This window comes from Saimiri boliviensis, chromosome 17 (assembly GCF_048565385.1).
Source record: "Saimiri boliviensis isolate mSaiBol1 chromosome 17, mSaiBol1.pri, whole genome shotgun sequence".
In the NCBI taxonomy this organism is placed as follows: Eukaryota; Metazoa; Chordata; class Mammalia; order Primates; family Cebidae; genus Saimiri; species Saimiri boliviensis.
In genome coordinates, this window is record NC_133465.1 from 17541126 (window position 1) to 17561642 (window position 20517).

Here is a 20517-nt window from a genome sequence, read left to right on the forward strand (position 1 = left end):
AATCTTGTTTTTAAATCCCCGAATCCAAACTTGCTGATTATGTGAGCCAAAAAATTTGCTTTCCGTTTTCTCTACTTACACTGGATCACTTACAACAGAAGAAATTTGGATTATTACAGAAATTATTCATGTCCTGGTAACTGACACTTACTAGGTAATGGCCGGTGCCAAGCTGAGGGCAGGTGGCACTGACAGGTCCTCTGCCCAGGCAACCCCAATCTTCACAGCTGGCGACGAGATGTTGTTTCACCTTTGCAGATGAGGAAACTGAGGCTCTGGGAGGCAAGCGTGCTGCCTGTGCCTTTCTGAGCCCCAGCCTCTCGTCCTCCCATAGCAGACTGATGGATAAACTTCCAACACGACCAATGGGCGCCAACGGTGCTACTTGGTAAATGGGAGCATGTTGCTCTGTCCTGGTAGATTCTAAGTCCTCTAATGGAACAACCGATGAGAGGAGAGGAGTATGCAACATCCAAACCAGTATCAAAGAGTGTACCCAACTCAATCTGCACAACAAATGCGCCCAACCCGTATACTCCGCGGGGTGCTAACCGAGTCTTGGCTGGAGGCCTCTGGGTCCTTCCACGCCAAGGCATTCAGAAGCTGAAACCCCCAGGAAAGGCGCAGAGCAGGGGTGAGCCCTGGCATGCGAGACTTGGAGGACCCAGCCGCCAGAGCGCGTTCCGTTAGTTTCCAACAGAGCTTTTTCAAACTGCCTTCCAAGTACAGGAGTTCCTCGGTCTTTACAAGACCCGCAGGCGTCCGCAGTGGTGCAGAGAGAGCTGCTAGGGACGCGCCCAAAGTAGCGGGCCACAGGGCGCCAGGCGCGGGGCGGGCTCTGGGCGGGCGGCAGGGGCGGGGACTGCAGAACAGGCTGCGCTACACTGTCCCCACAGCAGGCCTCCGCGCTCCCCGGCCGCAGCGCGCCTGGCACATGGAGGCTCCCGAGGAGCCCGCGCCCGCGCGCGGAAGTCCGGAGACCACCCTTGAGCTCCGCGAGCCTCGCCGCCTGCGGCTGTCCGACTTCCGAGCGGAGCTGCGGGCGCTCTTGGTCCTAGCGGGCCCAGCGGTGAGTAGGGTGGCCTCGGTGGGAGGCCGGTCCCGGTGAGCTGGGGGCCTGGTGACTCCTGCCGCCGCGGGTGGCTTGGTGGGGTTTAGGGACAGAGAGAGCTGGCCGCGGGCGGGCACCGGGGAGCATCCTGCCGGGAACCAGTCGGGCACCCCCGCTCCTCCTCCTGCGTCCCGGCCGCCCTCCGTTCCGTACCGCACGACTGGGGGCCCGGCGCGGCACTGCGGGCACGGCTGGCACGCGCCCGGGCGCACGTTGGCTCGGAGAGGCCGGCGACTCCCGCCTCCTGCGCCTGGAGCCACCGGGGAGCATGGATATTTGCACCCAACGGGGCTCAGTCAGGTCCAGGCTGCAGTTGCACCCGAGGGTGCCTTCCCTGGGAGCTGATTCCAGCCAACGAAGCGCAATTTGCCTGAACCTCAAAACACTAGGGAACTTGTTTCTTTGAAAAGTAGCGGTAAAAACTTCGGGAGCTCAGCGATCTAAATAATCCGGAGGCACGGAGGAGGGGGTGCGTGGTCTGTCGTGGACTTAGAGCTGCGAAACGATTTCTTCGGAATCCAGTCAACCTCTACGGAGGAGACCAGAGGCGTCCTATTCCACACGCTCCCGCCAATCATTACATATGTGAGAGAAAAACGGGGTTTTAATGTGGTTCTTTGTGGGGCCGCGGTGTTCTTATCTGTGGGATTCTTTTCTTTTTAATCATTAGGTTAGGGCTGTTTCTGCCTTGTCTCCTTAAAGTAATGTGGTTTTAAAAACCACAAAAATTTAACCCTATCCGTGTTCCCCTGCCAGCTTGGGTGGTTTTGAAACCGAAGGGTACGAGAGCCACTTTGCTGCACAAGCAGCAGCCAATGCGCACTTAAGGCCTGAATAAGCTTTTGGCTTCGAGGCTGAGATTCTGCACCTGTGTGGGCCGAGGTGCCGCCGCGACCCTGGAGTGGGCTCGGTGGTGTGTGGGATACTGTGACACCCGCCGTGGTGCGCAGGACAGCAAGAGAAATGCGGAGGTCAAAGCCATGGAATGAAGATTCATCAGCGATGCGTTCTCACAGACCGCAAAGAACTCGATGTGGGACCAGGCGCGGTGGCTCAGCCTGTAATCCCAGCACTTTGGGAGGCGCAGGAGAGTGAATCACACGAGGTGTCAGGAGTTCAAGACCATCCTGGCCAACATGGTGAAACCCCATCTCTACTAAAAATTCAAAAATCAACTGAAAGTGGTGGCAGGCGCCTGTAATCCCAGCTACTCCAGAGGCTGAGGCTTGAAAATCGCTTGTACCTGGGAGGTGGAGGTTGCAGTGAACTGAGATCATGTCACTGCACTCCAGCCTGGATGACAGAGGAAGACTTGGTCTTCCAAGACAAAACAAAACAACCTAATGATTTGGAATCTCAAGACCCGGGGCTGCATGCCCTGCTTTGACCTCCGAAGGTTGTCAGGAAGCAGCTGTGTGGATTGGAACAACCTCCCTCTTAACTTCTTCTGGTCTCTGCAATGCATTCATCTGTAAAATGGGGATAATAATCGTGTCTTGTCCCAACACTCCCTCACAGAGCTGCTGTGAGAAGTGGCTTTCTAAGGCCATTATTGCTTTATTATTATTATTATTATTATTATTACTATTGAGACAGGGTCTTGCTCTGTCGGCCAGGCTGGCGTGCAGTAGTGCGATCACAGCTCACTGCAGCCTCAACTTTCCAAGTAGCGGAGACTACAGCCACACACCATCCTGCCTGGCTCATTTTTGTATTTGGAGTTAGAGATAGGGTCTTCCTGTGTCGCCCAGGCTGGTCTTGAATTCCTGGGCTCAAGCGATCCTCCTGCCTCTGCCTCCCAAGAGTTGGGATTATAAGCATGAGCCACCTTGCCCAGCCTGTTACTGCTTTAATAGTACAGCAATAGTCATAATAATAATAATAACAGGGCGGCTTTCTGAAACCCCTCCCAGCAGCCCGATCTCCTTGATGTGGGGGACCTCTCCAGGTCTCCAGGGATGACCACAAGACTGACCTGCCGGGGACCTCGCCTTTTCTCTTTGTGTGTACATACATGTATATATAATTGTGTTGATTACAAATGCCATGCCTATTCGCTGTAGAAAAAATACAGAAAACCAAGACCAGCAAAAGAAAAAAAAAACCCTCTGAAATCTCACCAATGAGAGGTAATCTAGGATCTTGCCTTCCAGTTCTGTGTGTGTGTGTCTGCGAAAAAGTGGAGAGCTTTGCCCCCTGTCTAGTCTCTCATGAAGTGTATGCGGACTCCCCTGGGTCTGTCTCCCATCTCCAATCCCATCTGCTGTAAAGTTTTGTTTCCCAAGGGGCACGGGATAAGGAGAGACCACCCCCTTCTTTTCCTATGCTCATTGTCCAATGCTCTTCTCCAAGTCTCCAACATAACATAAGGAACGTGCCCTGTCTGGCTCTCCCCGCTGTAATTTTCTCTCTCATTCGCCCTCTCCCTTCGAGATCTCTCGAATTGACCCTGATCCTTGAGGTCTCCCACTGGGCTTTAAAAGAGGCCTTTGTTGTTGTTGTTGTTGTTTGTTGTTTTTGAGATGGAGTCTCACTCTGTTGTCCAGGCTGCAGTGCAGTGGTGCGATCTCGGCTCACTGCAACCTCTGCCTCCCGGGTTCAAGCAATTCTCCTGCCTCAGCCTCTGGGGTAGCTGGGATTCCAGGTACCCACCACCATGCCCGGCTAATTTTTGTAGTTTTAGTAGAGACGGTGTTTCACTATGTTGGTCAGGCTGGTTTCAAACTCCTGACCTCGTGATCCCCCCCACCTAGGGCTCCCAAAGTGCTGGAATTACAAGTGTGAGCCACCCTGCCCCACCCTAAATGAGGCCTTTGTAAAGAGAATAACCCATAGCACAAAGGAAAGTGTGAGCTGAATAGTGCTTCCTCCTCAAAAGCTCCCGTCCATTTTATCTTGGAGAAAGCTTGAGGAAGACGGGATTTGCAAGGGAGAGAATGTGCAGGTAGCTGGCCTCAGGCACTCCAGCTGTGCCTCCTCTTTGTCAATAGCTTCTCGTCACCTGGCTGGCAACAGTTCTGAAAAATAACCCCAAAGATGGACCCCCCAGGCATTGCCCAGGATGTAACAGACGTGGGATAGCCTAGGCTTCAACTCCAAGAAATGTTTCCACTTGTGTGTGAAGGAGCTGGCAGGCTTTCTATGGCTGCAGAGCAGAAATACCAGAGCAGGCAGGCAGGTTGAGGGAGTGAGGTGGGGGATCTAGAGAAACCCGCTTTACCTAGGACGCGCAAAGGAGAAAATGCAGGCTGAGAAAAAAAAAAAAAAAAAAAAATCCATCCATCTGTTGATGGTCGTTTAAGATGTTCTAATTTTTTGCTATTATAAATAATGATACAATGAACATCCTATCGTCTGTCTCCTTGAGCAAAAATAGAAGCATTTATTTAGGATATACACCTGGGTCAACTTTATTCCCCAAGGAAAGTTTTAGATTGGTAACTATGCCATGGCAAGTGCAGCCTCCGTAAGTTTCTGTACTTTGTGCAATTCTGGTCCTGTTAGATGACAATGGATGTTGTCCAGACTGTCTCTGGCCTCAAGATGTTAATAGTGACACCATCTTGAGAAATGAACCCAAAGTGACTACTCTTATTCTGAGTTTAAAGGTGTTTACTTGCAATTTTAATCAATCACGTATTTATTGTAGGATTATATCAATAAACCTGATAATTTCATCAACCATCTCAGAGCATACAGTCTAGTTCAGGATACGGAAAAATCGCATAAGTGCCACGCTGGGGAAGGACCTAATGGGAGCTTACGGGAGGAACACTCGCCTGGACTTTAGAGTTTAGGAGAGACTTCTTTGGGAACAAGACACGTATACCGGAAGATTAAAACTCAGCCAAGCACAAAAGGGGCAGAAGAGAGAGTTTATTACATTCATGTGTATTAACTTTCTTATCTCAGCCTTTGCCTTCAGTTAGATCTTGGTATGCCTTAATGTCATGGGAGTCTATCAAGGTAGTTCCTCAGCTTTTCAGTATCACTTTGTCACACATTAAAGAGACTGAGAATTGAGCTTAAAACGTCCATTAAATAAGGTTTCTTTCAATGTTGTTTGTGTCAAATGCTAATGTCCTGAAATATTTTAAAGCCATTAAAGCTATTGATTTTTATAAAAAAAAAAAAAGAAAGAAAGAAAGAAAAAGAAAATGCAGGCTGACCTTTTGGATTGTATCTTGCAGGCAATGGGGAAGATATTGATCAGGAAGTAGTTACTAACACCAGATTCAGCCGGAGAAGCCTGGCTGGAGAGACAGGCCTAGGCCTAAGGAGAGGAAGGCCTTCAGGGAAGGTGGCTCCTCCCATTCAATGGTTGTGAGGAAGTGGTCAAAGATGGCAGGAGCTGGAAAGAGGAAAGCTGGGTGGGCCCAGCCCCCACTGCCTCTACTCCCCATTTCCTCTTCTGATTCATCCTCACCAAGGCCTTTGGCTTTAGCTCCTTCAATACTTCTCAGAGGGATCTACTTCTTTTTTTTTTTTTTTTTTTGAGACGGAGTTTCGCTCTTGTTACCCAGGCTGGAGTGCAATGGCGAAATCTCGGCTCACCGCAACCTCCGCCTCCTGGGTTCAGGCAATTCTCCTGCCTCAGCCTCCTGAGTAGCTGGGATTACAGGCACGCGCCACCATGCCCAGCTAATTTTTTGTATTTTTAGTAGAGACGGGGTTTCATCATGTTGACCAGGATGGTCTCGATCTCTTGACCTCGTGATCCACCCACCTCGGCCTCCCAAAGTGCTGGGATTACAGGCTTGAGCCACCGCGCCCGGCCTGGGGTCTACTTCTTTATATCTCCTCTGTCATGTGCCACATGGAGCCACAACTTCTTTTCAAATGGTCATCTGAGCTTGTGCCTCCTGCTCAGAATGTTTTCCTTGGTCCTGTAAGGCTCTGTATGGCCTGGCCCCGGCCAGCCCTCCAGCCTCATCTCTAGTCCCCATCTCCTGGCCACATCCTCCACCCAGCCTCCCTTCAGTGCCTCCGCCTGGGAAGTCCTCCCTGGCAGACAAGTCTCCTGCCCCTGCCTATCTGACATTAACCTGTTTGTCATGCAGGTTTCAGCTCCACTTCATTTCCCCCAGGAACCTTCTCTGACTCCCCTGCCACACCCCACAGCTCATCACGCACATGTCTTGAGCTGTGTTACTTATTGCATTTTGAACGTCTTTCCCTGCTCTGCAGATGCTCCTTGGCTTATGATGGGGTTACGTGCACCGGAAGGGTGAGATCATGGATTGTGAAAGTCCTGATTGCGTGGATGGCCGTGATGGGCTTGCCACCCCCATGCTGGCCAATTATCTTGAGTTCCATCACAAGAGTCATAGCTGCCTTCTTTTCCCCAGAAGCAGGAGACACAAGATGGCCGTTTTGTAGTCATGACAGGATGTGTGAAAACACAAAACAAAATACCCCCAAAATACTGGCAACACATTCCACTGCAGAGTGTCACCTGCCTGCCCTCATGATGGCAGAGCTGATGGGGAGCTGTGGCCCACTGCCCTGACCAGTACTGCAAGTCTGAGACTACACGTCACTAGCCTGGGAAAAGATCAATATTCCAAATTCCAAGTATGGTTTCTATGGAACGTACATTGATTTTGCAGCATTGCAAAGTTGAAAAATTGTGAAGTCGGGACTGTCTGTACTGTGGGTCCCACGGGGCAGTAGTGAAACAGTGGTGCCTAACTCACACCTGTCCCCCCAGTGCTTGGATGTACTTTGTGCTCCAATGACAGGGGCCATAAGTAACCATCTGAGTTGAGATTGAGAGTCACGTGGCTGGGCTCGTTGCGAAAACTCCTGGGCTGTGCTTCCTCACATGTAAAAGAAAGGTTGGGGGGCTACCCCAGGTGATCTCTCAGCTTCCTTCCAGTGAGTGAACTTTCAGCAGTCATGGGAGGGGGTAGGAGAAGCTGTCTGGAGGTGCCTTGCCCTGGAGAGAACCCTCTAAAGCTGCCAGGTGCTGAAGGTTTTTATCTGGCTGCCAAGTTTGTTTATTGTTGTCTGGCCAAAGTCTGAGCAGGGTCGCAGTGACAAAAAGGGATGGAAGCACAATCAGTCTGGCAGGGTCTCACTGTGTCACCCAAGCTGGAATGCAGTGGTGTGGACTGCTCACTGCAGCCTCAAACTCCTGAGCTCAAGTAATCCTTCCTGCCTCAGCCTCCTGAGTGGCTGGGATCGCAGGTGCGTGCCACCACACATGCTATTTTTGGTTTTTTGTTGTGTTTTTTGTTTTTTTGGTTTTTTTTTTGTAGAGATGGGATCACTACAAAATGTTGCCTGGGCTGGTCTTGAACTCCTGGGCTCAAGCAGTCCTCCCGCCTCAGCTTCCCAGAGTGCTGCGATTGCAGGCGTGAGCCACCAGGCCCGGCCCACTCTGGCAATTTCTGTCATCCATTTGGCTCTGTCCAAGCCACTGCCAGTTCAGGCTGTTCTTCAGACAGCAACTGCTGAGACAGCTAGTGGAACAGGCCTTTGTTCAGAATTGGTTCATTCCCTGGGCACAGAAATGCCCTCTGTGACAGCACAGTCCCAGAGGGTCTGGAGCACGCTCAAAATGTGACCCAGGACCCCATGCACCTAGCCTGGGTGTGTGTGAGGGAGCGTGGGGTCTCTCTCAGTCACCCAGGCTGGAGTGTAGCGGTGCGATCTTGGCTCACTGCAACTTCTGCCTCCAGGGTTCAAACGATTCTCCTGCCTCAGCCTCCCAAGTAGCTGGGATTACAACTCTGCACCACAGCACCCAGCTAATTTTTTGTATTTTTAGTAGAGACGGGGCTTTGCCATGTTGGCCAGGCTGGTCTCGAACTTTTGATCTCAGGTGATCCACCTGCCTTGGCCTCCCAAAGTGCTGGGATTATAGTTGTGAGCCACTGAGCCCTTACAGGCGTGAGCCACTGAGCCTGGCCTAGCCTCCTGGGTCTTGTGTTGGGCCAGGGCAGAGGCTCCCAGGTGACCCTTAGGTACATGATTCACAGTTTGCAGCCAAGCTGTGGATGTAGGCAGCAGTGGCAACAGTAAGTCCTTAGGCACCCATTCTCTCCTCCTAGGGAGCAGGGGTCATGTGAACCCCTCCCCCTTTTGGGCCACGTAGCCTGCCAGGGGAGAGGGGCTTCCCCAAGAGAGATACTGGAATGCCTAGGTCTGGTGGGTGGGGGGCAGGAGGTGATTTTAAGTTAACCTCCAGAAATAAGCTCGTTATCCAATTGTGCTCTGAAAGCGCTGTGGAGCAATTCATAGAATTGCCCACTGGAATTTTGAGAAAGAAATGGCTCAATATTCCAGAACTTGCCTTCACATCTGAGGCTTCCTAGAATGCAAAGTGCTCAGTGGGCCTCTTCTGTTTGCCCCTGAGAATCCCGATTCCACCGGCACTCCAAGTGGACGATCTCATCGCTACCTCTAGCTCCTCCTGCCTGCGGACTTCCTGGCTGGAGTGGGTTCTTGGCTGTTGGATCCTGTATTCTCTCCAGTCCACACTAGGAATCTTGGATAACAAGGGGGTTATCCCAGAAGGCAGCCTCTGCAGATTTCAGAGGAAACTTAATGTGCTCTGTGGCTTGAGAAACTGAAGTGAAAAACCGAAAAGGCTGGGAGGTTCTCAAAAAAGTGATTCTGACCCTGTGGTTGCAAATAAATGTTTTGAGATTTCAAGAGACCCCCACCCCCAGCCCCAGAAATTGTACATTTGCCTATGAAAGGCGGCAGAGGTTCACTGAAGCTGGGTTTCTTTACTTCTGACTGGAGTTGTTGGGTCGGGGTCACCCCTGGGACCCTAGGCTTTCCTGAGATGGTGGGCACTCACCTCCCTTCCCATTCGCCTCTCTTCCCAGTTCTTGGTTCAGCTGATGGTGTTCCTGATCAGCTTCATAAGCTCCGTGTTCTGCGGCCACCTGGGCAAGCTGGAGCTGGACGCGGTCACGCTGGCAATCGCGGTATGTGGTGGGCTTTCTGGCAGGTTTACCAATGCTCTCTGTGTTTGTCTCCTGCTGCTGCTATACCAAAATGTCGTGGCTGAAACCTTCACAGACTTATTCTCTTACAGTGCTGGAGGACAGAAGTCTGGAGTGGGTTTCATGGGCTAAAATCAAAGTGCTGCAGCGTTTAATTCCCCTTTGCCATATAACCTCACAGATTCCTAGGTTCTGGGGATTAGGATGGGAACGTCTTAGGTGGCATTATTCTGTCTACCACATCATCTCATTTCTGTTTTTTATTTTACTTAATTTTTTTTTGAGATGAAGTCTCGCTTTGTTGCCAGGCTGGAGTGCAGTGGCGTGATCTCGGCTCACTGCAACCTCTGTCTCCGGTTCAAACGAATCTCTTGCCTCAGCCTCCCAAGTAGCTGGGGTTACAGGCATGCACCACCAAACTTGGCTAATTTTTGTATTTTTAGTAGAGTCGGGGTTTCACCGTGTTGCCCGGGCTGGTCTCAAACGCCTGAGTTCAAACAATCCACCTGCCTTGGCCTCCCAAAGTGCTAGGATTACAGGCGTGAGCCACCGTGCCCAGCCTTCATACTATTTCTGATTCATGGTGCTCTGATTCCCACTCTTGGTCCCACAGTTCTGGGAAGGGAACAGTAAAAGGGAGTTCAAGTCTGAGTTCCTCAGAAGGAAGTGACTTCCCCCATGCCCCCCACTCAGTTTTCTTTCTTACTGAGAGTCCTAATCTAGAAATGGTTCTGGAAGACGAAAGTCTAGATCTTTGTGTCCAAATTTAAAATTGAGAGGAACTCCAAATCCTCTCCGTATTGTAGATGCAAACCCCCAAAGCCAGAGACATATCATCCATCTCAGCCAGGAATTGTCAACCGGCCATGCAAGGCTGAAGGGTTTGGTTTGTGTAGTTTGGGTGTTTCTACAAAAGTGGATTCAATGGCTCTTTGGTGGATGCATTTCCCCTTTGCTCCGGCCCTGATGGAGACACACTTTCACTTATCTTCCTGGTCTCACCAGGCATTTACTTTTGCTACCTGTGAACTATGCAAGACTGCTGGGAATTAGTCACCAAATATACGTGGAACTAGCTATGAGTACATATGGCTTATTTTATTTTGGCTTTAGGGGGCAACATGGACAACCCCAGGCTTAATTATCCATTGTTGTTTTTTCAAGACAGAGTCTTGCTCTGTCACCCAGGCTGGAGCACCGCAGCATGATCTCAGCTCACTGCAACCTCCGCCTCTTGGGTTCAAGCAATTCTCCCTGCCTCAGCCTCCTGAGTAGCTGGGATTAGAGGCAACTGCCACCTCGCCTGGCTGATTTTTGTGTCTCTATATATATGGTTTCACCTTGTTGGCCAGGCTGTGCTAGAACTCCTGACCTCAGGATCTTTGGAAGACCTCGGCCTTCCAAGGTGCTGGGATTACAAGGGTGAGCCACTGCGCCCAGTGTCCCATTTTGTTTTTAAGTATTGTATTTGCAATAGAAGGGAAGACAGAAATGCACTTAGCAAGGCTCAGCAGGTTCTCTTTGGCCAAGGGATTACAGGATGTGGCCAAAGACTTATCAAAGTCAGTGCTTCCAGGCTGGGTGCAGTTTGGGCTGTTGCCAATGGGTTCCCTGCTGTAGAATCAGGTGGAGGGACCAGGTTCCAGATGTGGTATGCATCAGACATCCTGTGATACCACTCCCTGGTGTGGGGGCACTGCCCTGGGCTCCTCGAAGCTTCAGGGATTGCTGCTGACCCTGCTGAAGGGGAGCACATCTGGAAAGTCTCTGGCACTAACCTGGACGTCAGACTGCCTCTGAACTCCCAGTGCCCTCCACGATACGGACGCAGGCCATGCTAGGTCTCCATTGCATTCCAGTAAGAAGTGTCCCTGATCCCCGAAACAGGAGAGCAAAATGACTTTTAAAAGAGCAAGTCTGGGTAATCACCTCCGGCCTAGACTTTTCTTCCCCTTCCAAGCTTGGGCGTGTCCTTTAACCTAGCCAAATCTTATAGCATAATAGGTTTGTCACCTTGCTCATGGCAAGTCAATATGCCAGGATGCCAGGTTGCAACAGTGAGAGAGGTTTAATTGTAAGGCCACTGAATGAGGAAACCTCAAATCTGCCTCCCTCGAAGAGTTTGGGGCTAGGGTTTTTAAGGGTTTTCGAATGGGCTGAAGTGTGATTGTTGATTGGTTGAAGAGTGCAGCTTGAAGTCATGTGACAGGGAGGTGACGAAACTTCTCATGCTCATTCAGTTCCTTTATGGGGGCCCTGAAACTGGTTGGTGTACAGTGGTGTAATCTCGGTTCACTGTAACCTCTGCTTCTTGGGATCAAGTGATCCTCCTACCTCAGCCTCCAAAAACAGCTGGGACTACAGGCGCGTGCCACCATGCCTGCTAGTTTTTGTACTTTTTGTAGAGATGAGATTTCATCATGCTGCCTAGGCTGGTCTTGAACTCCTGGGCTCAAGCTATCCTTCTACCTTGGCCTCCCAAAGTGCTGGGATTACAGGCATGAACCACTGCCCCGGGCCAACAATTCTTAAACAATAGCCTTGTGATTGTGACACCAGAAATCCCATCTGTAGGAGCAACGGGGATGTACATGGTCACTGTCTGGTGCCACGTGACTTTCAGTTATAAGGAAGTAGGTCAAAGTGCAGCCTGATGAATACTCTAGTTCCGTTCAGAATTTTTGTTAAGCCTGTGAGAATGGCTTCAGTCTGACTGGGGGGTCCAGGCAGCTAACAGAGTTGATAAAATTGCCTTGTGAATGCCGAAGGAGGAGCTTTGCAGGTTCTGATCAGCACACACAGGGATTTAGTCTTCCTTTCCTCCTTTAGCTCTGCACGTTCTCATCTCTGGGTTTGTTTACAGGTTATCAATGTCACTGGTGTCTCGGTGGGATTTGGCTTATCTTCTGCTTGTGACACCCTCATCTCCCAGGTAAATGGAAGTTGCCACATGCTCACAGTGACCTCAGACACCTTTTCTCCAGTGTAGACGGCAGAGCCCCGCTGGCAACAAGAGCCCAGCAGCAGCACCTGTGATGTCTCTCTGCGAGCATCTCTGCTTCTCCTGGCCAGCGACTCCACTTCTCCTGGCCTGCTTTCTTTGAAATGTCACTGGGTTTCTTTCAGTGACATTTGTGAACTAGTGTTTGTCTGCACGACTGTCTTACACTATATTTTGAACAAATAGGGGGCATTTTGTAATAGTCCCCTCTGTTGCTCCCCATGTGTTTGGTTTGAGTTTGGTATAGTTCTGTGGTTCTCTAAATTGAGCGTGCATCAGAGTCGCTTGGAGGACTTGTTAAAACCCACCTTGCCTGTCCCCACCCAGTGGCAGGCTGGTAAATGTTCAGCAACCAAGTCTTGGGGGAAAGGGGGAGGAGGGAAACATGTGACTGGCAGTGTTTGCCAATTCCAGGTGTGTAAGTATTCCTCTGGTTAATTTCAACCTACCAGAGATGTCACTGAACACGGAGCTGGGGGAGATGGGCGCAACTTAAAAAGATGTGCAAAATTTGACTTGTTTTGTTTGGAGACAGAGACAGCCAGGCTAGGCTGCAGTGGCATACCCGAAGTTCACTGCAGGCTTGAACTCCTGAGCTCTAGCCATCCTCTTGCCTCAGCCTCTCAAGTAGTTGGGACTACAGGCATGCACCACTACACCCAACTAATTTTTTGTTGAGATGGGGTTTTACCATGTTGCATAGGCTGGTCTCGAACTCCTGGGCTCAAGCAATCCTCCTGCCTCAGCCTCCCAAAATGCTGGGATTACAGGCGTGACACACAATGCTCAGCCTGGCTTCTGTTCTTAATTTGAAAAAATATTTTTTCAGTCTCTGAAAACAAATGAAGGGTGAATTTCAGATTGTTTACCTCTGAAAAAAGAAAAATTATTTTAAATAGAATTTAAAAAAAAAAAAAAAAAAGGTAGAGATCTCTGAATCGCCCTGGATGAATTAAGTCCAGAATGTCATTAGGGAGATCCTGGCATCAGGATTTTGAAAATGTTCCCCAGGTGATGCTACTAGAAGCTGAGTTTGAGAAGCATATTTCACATCATCTTTCTCTGACCTAAACACTGGGGCAAAGCCTCTAGGGGCATGGCTCGTTCTTAGCTCACTGCAACCTCTGCCTCCCAGGGTTCAAGGGATTCTCTTGCCTCAAACTCCGAAGTAGCTGGGATTATAGGTGTGCGCCAGCATGCCCGGTTAGTTTTTGTGTTTTTAGTAGAGACAGGGTTTCGCCATGTTGGCCAGGCTTATCTTAAACTCCTGGCCTCAAAGTGATCCTCTTGCCTCAGCCTCCCAAAGTGCTGGGATTACAGGCACGAGACACCTTGCCCCACCAACCTGCTTCTTCTTCTTCTTTTTTGTTTTTTTTTTTTTGAGACGGAGTTTCGCTCTTGTTACCCAGGCTGGAGTGCAATGGCGCGATCTCGGCTCACCGCAACCTCCGCCTCCTGGGTTCAGGCAATTCTCCTGCCTCAGCCTCCTGAGTAGCTGGGATTACAGGCACGAGCCACCATGCCCAGCTAATTTTTTGTATTTTTAGTAGAGACGGGGTTTCACCATGTTGACCAGGATGGTCTCGATCTCTTGACCTCGTGATCCACCCGCCTCGGCCTCCCAAAGTGCTGGGATTACAGGCTTGAGCCACCGCGACCGACCTGCTTCTTCTTTTCTTTTTTTATTTTTATTTTTTGAGTCTTGCTGGAGTGCAGTGGAGGGATCTGGGCTCACTGCAACCTCTGACTCCTGGGTACAAGCGATTCCCCTGCCTCAGCCTCCTGAGTAGCTGCAATTACAGGCGCTCACCACCACGCCCGGCTAATTTTTTCTTTTTTCGAGACAGAGTCTCACTCCGTCACCAGACTCCAGTCTGGAGTGCAGTGGCGACCCGGGCTCACTGCAACCTCCGCCTCCTGGGTTCAAGCAATTCTCCTGCCTCAGCCTCCCGAGTAGCTGGGACTACAGGCGCGCGCCGCCATGCCCAGCTAATTTTTTTTTTTTTTTTTTTTTTTTTTTTTTTTTTGTATTTTTAGTAGAGACGGGGTTTTAAGATATTGTCCACGATGGGCTCATGATCTCCTGACCTCATGATCTGCCTGCCTCGGCCTCCCAGAGTGCTAGGATTTCGGGCATAAGCCACTGTGCTCAGCCCAACCTGCTTCTTTAGGAGGCACGACTGAAGGCTTCTGGGGGACGCCGGGTGCTGGGTCTGGGCTCATGGGCTCATTTTGGCTGTGCGCACCCCAGACGTACGGGAGCCAGAACCTGAAGCACGTGGGCGTGATCCTGCAGCGAAGCGCGCTCATCCTGCTCCTCTGTTGCTTCCCCTGCTGGGCGCTCTTTCTCAACACCCAACACATCCTGCTGCTCTTCAGGCAGGACCCAGGCGTGTCCAGGTAAGATGGGACCTGTCGTGGCGGGACTGGGCGTCCATCCCACAGAAAGTTCATCGGTCTGGGTGCAGCCGAGGCCAGGGGCAAGGTTGCACACCAGAGTGGTGCTAATCTCTCCTTGGCTGACGTCTCCTAGGTCTTAGTACTTTTCACACCTGGCACCCGAGATGTGCCCACTCCCCTCCTGGGTGACCTGCATGGCTGAGAGTTTTGAATGAAAATAGATTCGCAAGCACCCTCCATGTGGATGGTAGTTTGTGGCATTTGCTCAAAGTTTAGTATATCTTGACCTTGGTTGACATTAAAATCAGCCGGGTGCTTTCAAACCCACCTGTACCCTGGTCCCCACCTCCCAGGATTCCTTTTTTTTTTTTTTTTTTTTTTTAATGGAGTCTCACTCTGTTTCCTAGGCTGGAGTGCAGCGGTGTGATCTCGGCTCCGCCTCCCGGGTTCAAGCAGTTCTCCTGCCTTAGCTTCCCGTGTAGCTGGGGCTACAGGCGCCGGCCACTATGCCCAGCTAATTTTTGTATTTTTAGTAGAGACGGGGTTTCACCATATTGGCCAGGCTGGTCCCGAACTCCTGATCTTGTGATCCATCCACCTTGGCCTCCCAAAGTGCTTGAATTACAGGTGTGAGCCACCGTGCCTGGCCGGGTAAGAGCTTTCAATGCTCTTATCTATATCAGTGGCTCTGAACTGAGGAGACATTTGGCAATGTCTGTAGATGTTTCTGGTTATCATAGCTGGCAGTAGGGGGTGCTCCTGGTAGAATCCAGGAGGCTGTGGGACATCTTGCCGTGCTCAGGGCAGCACCCCACAACAGGTGGAAAATTACCTGGCCATGGTACTGAAATTGAAAAACCCCTCCTAAACATAAAGAGACAAAAGAACCAAGAACGGTTATCCGGGTTTTAAGATGACAAGCTTTATATGTAAATTTTCACATTTACTCCAGCAATGTAAGCCCTTTAATTTTGAAAGAGCCAGGAATGCAAATGGCAGTTTTAGTTATTTCCTTCTGCTTACTTTTCCCTTGAAACCAAGGCCTCCATCACAGTTTTTGCTTTCTTTTCGTTACTTAGGCTTACTCAGACCTATGTCACGATCTTCATTCCAGCTCTTCCCGTAAGTGCTCAAGGGCTAAGAGGGTCCTTTCTTGGGGTCTGTGGGTGCAAGGCAGCCGCCGTATCTGTGAGCCCAATGTATTGGCTCAGTGTTAGATGATTCTCTTCTGTGGCGTTGATGCCTTCAAGGAAGCCTGTTTTTGTTTATGCCTGTTAAGGGCAAAACAGATGTTTGTCTCGAAGAACACCAAGATTAAGGCTACTCCAGGAGGCCTGGTGTAGAGCTGGAGAGAATTCCAGAATCATCCATGGAGAAAAATGCAAACTTTTATTTTAAACAGGAGCAAAGTTTCACCCATTTCACAACCCCTGAGGGTATCACTTAGAACCTTTAGACTTTTTCTGGTCTGCTGAGTTTGACCACACAGAACCATAGCATGGGTTAACGTTTGACACAGCAGTGTATGGTCAACAAACAATGATAGCTAAGTGTTTTTTTGAGATGGAGTTTCGCTCTTGTTACCCAGGCTGGAGTGCAATGGTGTGATCTCGGCTCACCGCAGCCTCCGCCTCCTGGGTTCAGGCAATTCTCCTGCCTCAGCCTCCTTAGTAGCTGGGATTACAGACACGCACCACCATGCCCAGCTAATTTTTTGTATTTTTAGTAGAGACAGGGTTTCACCATGTTGACCAGGATGGTCTAGATCTCTTGACCTCGTGATCCACCCGCCTCAGCCTCCCAAAGTGCTGGGATTACAGGCGTGAGCAACCGCACCCGGCCGCTAAGTGTTTTTTTTTGTTTGTTTGTTTTCTTTTCTTTTCTTTCTTTCTTTATTTTTTTATTTTTTTTTTTTTTTGAGGCAAAGACTTGCTCTTTCACCAGGCTGGAGTGCAGTGAAGCGATCTTGGCTCACTGCAACCTCCACCTCCCGGGTTCAGATGATTCTCCTGCCTCAGCCTCCCAAGTAGCCGGAACTACAGGCGTGTGCCACCACATCCAGCTAATTTTTTTTTTTTTTTTTTTTTTTTTTTTTTTGAGACGGAGTTTCGCTCTTGTTACCCAGGCTTGAGTGCAATGGCGTGATCTCGGCTCACCGCAACCTCTGCCTCCTGGGTTCAGGCAATTCTCCTGCCTCAGCCTCCTGAGTAGCTGGGATTACAGGCACACACCACCATGCCCAGCTAATTTTTTGTATTTTTAGTAGAGATGGGGTTTCACCATGTTGACCAGGATGGTCTCGATCTCTTGACCTCGTGATCCACCCGCCTCGGCCTCCCAAAGTGCTGGGATTACAGGCTTGAGCCACTGCGCCCGGCCTTACAGCTAACTTTTTTTGTATTTTTAGTAGAGACATGGTTTCACCATGTTGGCCAGGATGGTCTTGATCTGTTGACCTCATGATCTGCCTGCCTTGGCCTCCCAAAGTACTGGGATTACAGGCATGTGACCATGCCTGGCCTTTTATTTTTTATTTTTTTAGTGTTTTTAAGACAGGATCTCATTCTGTCACCCAGGATTAAGTGTAGTGGCATCATCATAGCCCACTGCAGCCTTGACCTCCTGGGCTGAAGCCATCATCATCCTGCCTCAGCCTCCTGAGTAGCTGAAACTACAGGCATATGCCACCACACTTGGCTAATTTTTTAGTTTTTGTAGAGACAAAGTCTTGGTATTTTTTTTCTCAGCCATGTAAGGTCTTATATAGATAGATAGATAGATAGATAGATAGATAGATAGATAGATAGATAGGATGTCACTCTGTCACCCAGGCTGAAGTGCAGTGACACAATCTTCTCTCACTGCAACCTCTGCCTCCCGGGCTCAAGTGATCCTCCCACCTCAGCCTCCCCATTAGCTGGTACTACAGGTGCACACCACCACGCCCAGCTAATTTTTGTATTTTTTTGTAGAGACAGCATTTTGCTATGTTTTCCAGGCTGGTCTCTAACTCCTGGGCTCAAGGAATCCATCTGCCTTGGCCTCCTGAAGTGTCGGGTTGCAGGTGTGAGCCACCACGCCTGGCCTAAGAGCTAAGTTTTTGTCATTTAGTCGGAGACTGTAGCTGCATGAGTCTTCGGGGGCTTCCATCATATAATACCACACACTAGGGGGCTTAAACAATAGAACTTTATTTTCTTCCTTTTTTTTTGAGACAGAGTCTTTCTCTTTTTCCCAGGCTGGAGTGCAATGGCATGATCTCAGCTCACTACAACCGCTGCCTCCCGGGTTCAAATGATTCTCCTGCCTCAGCCTCCTGAGTAGCTAGGACTACAGGTGGCACCACCACGCCCAGCTAATTTTTGTATTTTTAGTAGAGAGGGGGTTTCACTATGAGGCCAGGAGGGTCTCAATCTCTTGACCAGGTGATCTGCCCACCTCGGCCTCCCAAAGTACTGGGATTACAGGCGTGAGCTGCCATGCCCAGCCAGAACTTTATTTTCTTACAGTTCCAGAAGCTGGAAGTCCAAGGTCAAGGTGTGGCAGGGTGGTGGCCTCTGTGGCCTCTCTCCTTGGCTGCAGCGGCTCGGCTCTGCTGGCTGTCCCCTATGCATTCATCCCCCAGTCCTATTGGATTAGGGCCCCACCCTAAAACCTCTTTTTAATTTAATCTCCCTTTAAAGACCTCCAAATAGTCACATTGGAGACTCTAGGGCTTCCACGTATGGATCTAGGGACACCATTTGCCCTCAGAATTGGCATCATGCTCGCTCATTTATCCTGAAACCTTGTCAACGTGATAGTCTTTCATGATTCCACCGCCTAAGACCATACTCTATGGAGGTGCCCACCTGGAGTCTGCCCAGGGGACCCTTTCCATGCCAGTGTCCCCAGAAGAGTCCTGGCCATGCACCCAGGGAAACTGCACCCCCTTTTGCCAGATGGAAGGACTAGGCTTGGGGCATATTCACCCATAAAGGAGAAGTGGGAAGCCCCCGGGCCATAACCCCCTGGCCTCAGCCCCATCCTGAAATGCCAGTCTCTGTGGCTCCATGTGGGAGCAGAGGGCAGCCAAGCCTTGGCTGTGGCTCCCAGCTCCCTGCCATGTGACCTCACTGCTGTGTGGCAAGGCCGAAACACTGACATTCATCTCTCTCCTTCTCTTGTAGGCAACCTTTCTTTATTTGTTACAAGTTAAATATTTGCTCAACCAGGTAACGCTGAGTGTTCTCTTCCTTTGGGAGGTTAATGGGAGTTTGTACCTTTCTGGGAATGGGGGCCCTGAAGATACTCCAGGACCAGGGACTCCAGGGCGGAGGGAGCTCACTGCTGGGAGCCACTGAAAGGTATTTTCTCAGTGTTGTGCACACAGGACTTGGATATCGAGAGATCTGTTAAGTGATATCAGGGAAAGAACACATTCTATTTGGCTCTGGAAAACTCGTATCCAATTCCTACTTGGAAATATTGTCATTGGCAGGGCGGGATCAGAGCTGCAGTGTTCTTTGGCTCTGCATTTAACCAGTGTACTGGAAAGAAGGGTACATGCCTGTTTGCTCCCGGGACAGAGCGCAGGCTGGGGGCGCCTCGTCAGGCAGTGAGGGAACTCGCCTGTCAACTCTGTTCTGCCTGAACGGTCCCACTTTTCTCAGAGAGGACCTGACAGCTCAAACTCCAATGATACCTAACGTCAGCCACAACTCTTCCCATGTGACTACACATGGCCAAGGGCCCCAGTGTGTTGCCCTGGCTTGGTAGCAGTAGATTGATGAAGCCAGTATATATGGGGCTCTCCACATTCTTTCAGATAAGTCCAGATAAACAGGGGTACCAGGCAATAGATCCCAGCCCCACTGGTGGGCTCCCCAGGCACCTGAAACAGAGGCCGGTGGGGAGTAGGAAGATCACTGTTGCAGTGTTCTTAAAGTTAAGATATTACCCTAGTGGGCCGGGCGCGGTGGCTCAAGCCTGTAATCCCAGCACTTTGGGAGGCTGAGGTGGGTGGATCACGAGGTCGAGAGATCGAGACCATCCTGGTCAACATGGTGAAACCCCGTCTCTACTAAAAATACAAAAAACTAGCTGGGCGTGGTGGCGCGTGCCTGTAATCCCAGCTACTTAGGAGGCTGAAGCAGGAGAATTGCCTGAGCCCGGGAGGCAGAGGTTGCGGTGAGCCGAGATCGCGCCATTGCACTCCAGCCTGGGCAACAAGAGCGAAACTCCGTCTCAAAAAAAAAAAAAAAAAAAAAAAAAAAAAGATATTACCCTAGTAAAAAAAACATTTTTAGGCCGGGTGTGGTGGCTCACACCTGTAATCCCAGCACTTTGGGAGTCTGAGGGGGGCAGATCACGAGGTCAGGAGATCGATACCATTTTGGCCACCATGGTGAAACACTGTCTTTAGTAAAAATACAAAAATTAGCTAGGCATGGTGGTGTGTGCCTGTGGTCTCAGCTACTCAGGGGAGGCTGGGGCAGGAGAACCACTTGAACGCAGGAGGAGAGGTTGCATTGAGCCAAGATCACGCCACCACACTCCAGCCTGGTGACAGAGTGAGACTCCGTATCAAAAAAAAAAAAAAGTTTTTAAAGTAGATATGGGGTCTTGCTATGTTGTCCACGCTGGTTTCAAACTCCTAAACTCAAACAATCTTCCTGCCTCAGTCTCCCAAATTGCTGGGATAATAGGTATGAGCCACTGCACCAGGCAGGGTATTACTCTATCAACAAAGCAAGAACGTTTGGAATCCCTATTAGTGTTAGAATGACATATCAGAAACAGGTGTAGACCAGAAAGAAGGAAACGTGCGCGTCTCAGCCGGCTCTGGGCCGTCTCCTTTCTGTCTAGACGCTTGTCTAAGGCCGGGGACGCCTTCACAAGGCAGGGCCTCCTCCCAGACTCAGTCCTCCGACAACTTCAAGGCCCTAACCTCAGCGTCTGATGTGGCCTACGAGGACAGTGCGTGTGAAAGTCTTCTCTCCGGTTCTCCAGGGCACAGGGAAAGGCCTGAAAAGAGGAGCCACAAGCTGAGCGGGTTGGGAGCTTGG

The 20517-nt window shown here is 50.3% G+C and overlaps 1 protein-coding gene across 4 annotated transcripts in view; it reads left to right on the plus strand.

Moving 5' to 3' along the window:
- Positions 1-844: 844 nt before the first annotated feature.
- SLC47A1 (solute carrier family 47 member 1) overlaps positions 845-20517 on the plus strand; it is a 41659-nt gene continuing 21986 nt past the window's right edge. For 3 of the 4 annotated variants that reach the window (XR_012514553.1, XR_012514554.1, XM_010339917.3), the window contains exons 1-6: positions 866-1069; positions 8950-9051; positions 11933-12001; positions 14322-14470; positions 15550-15592; positions 18640-18684. Coding sequence is in view for 2 of the 4 variants with exons in the window: in XM_010339917.3 (XP_010338219.1) it covers positions 935-1069; positions 8950-9051; positions 11933-12001; positions 14322-14470; positions 15550-15592; positions 18640-18684 (543 nt within the window). In the remaining 2 variants the exon portion in view is untranslated. Of the gene's footprint in view, positions 1070-8949; positions 9052-11932; positions 12002-14321; positions 14471-15549; positions 15593-18639; positions 18685-20517 lie in introns of all 4 variants that reach the window. The other variant, XM_003929287.4, reaches the window with a different exon arrangement.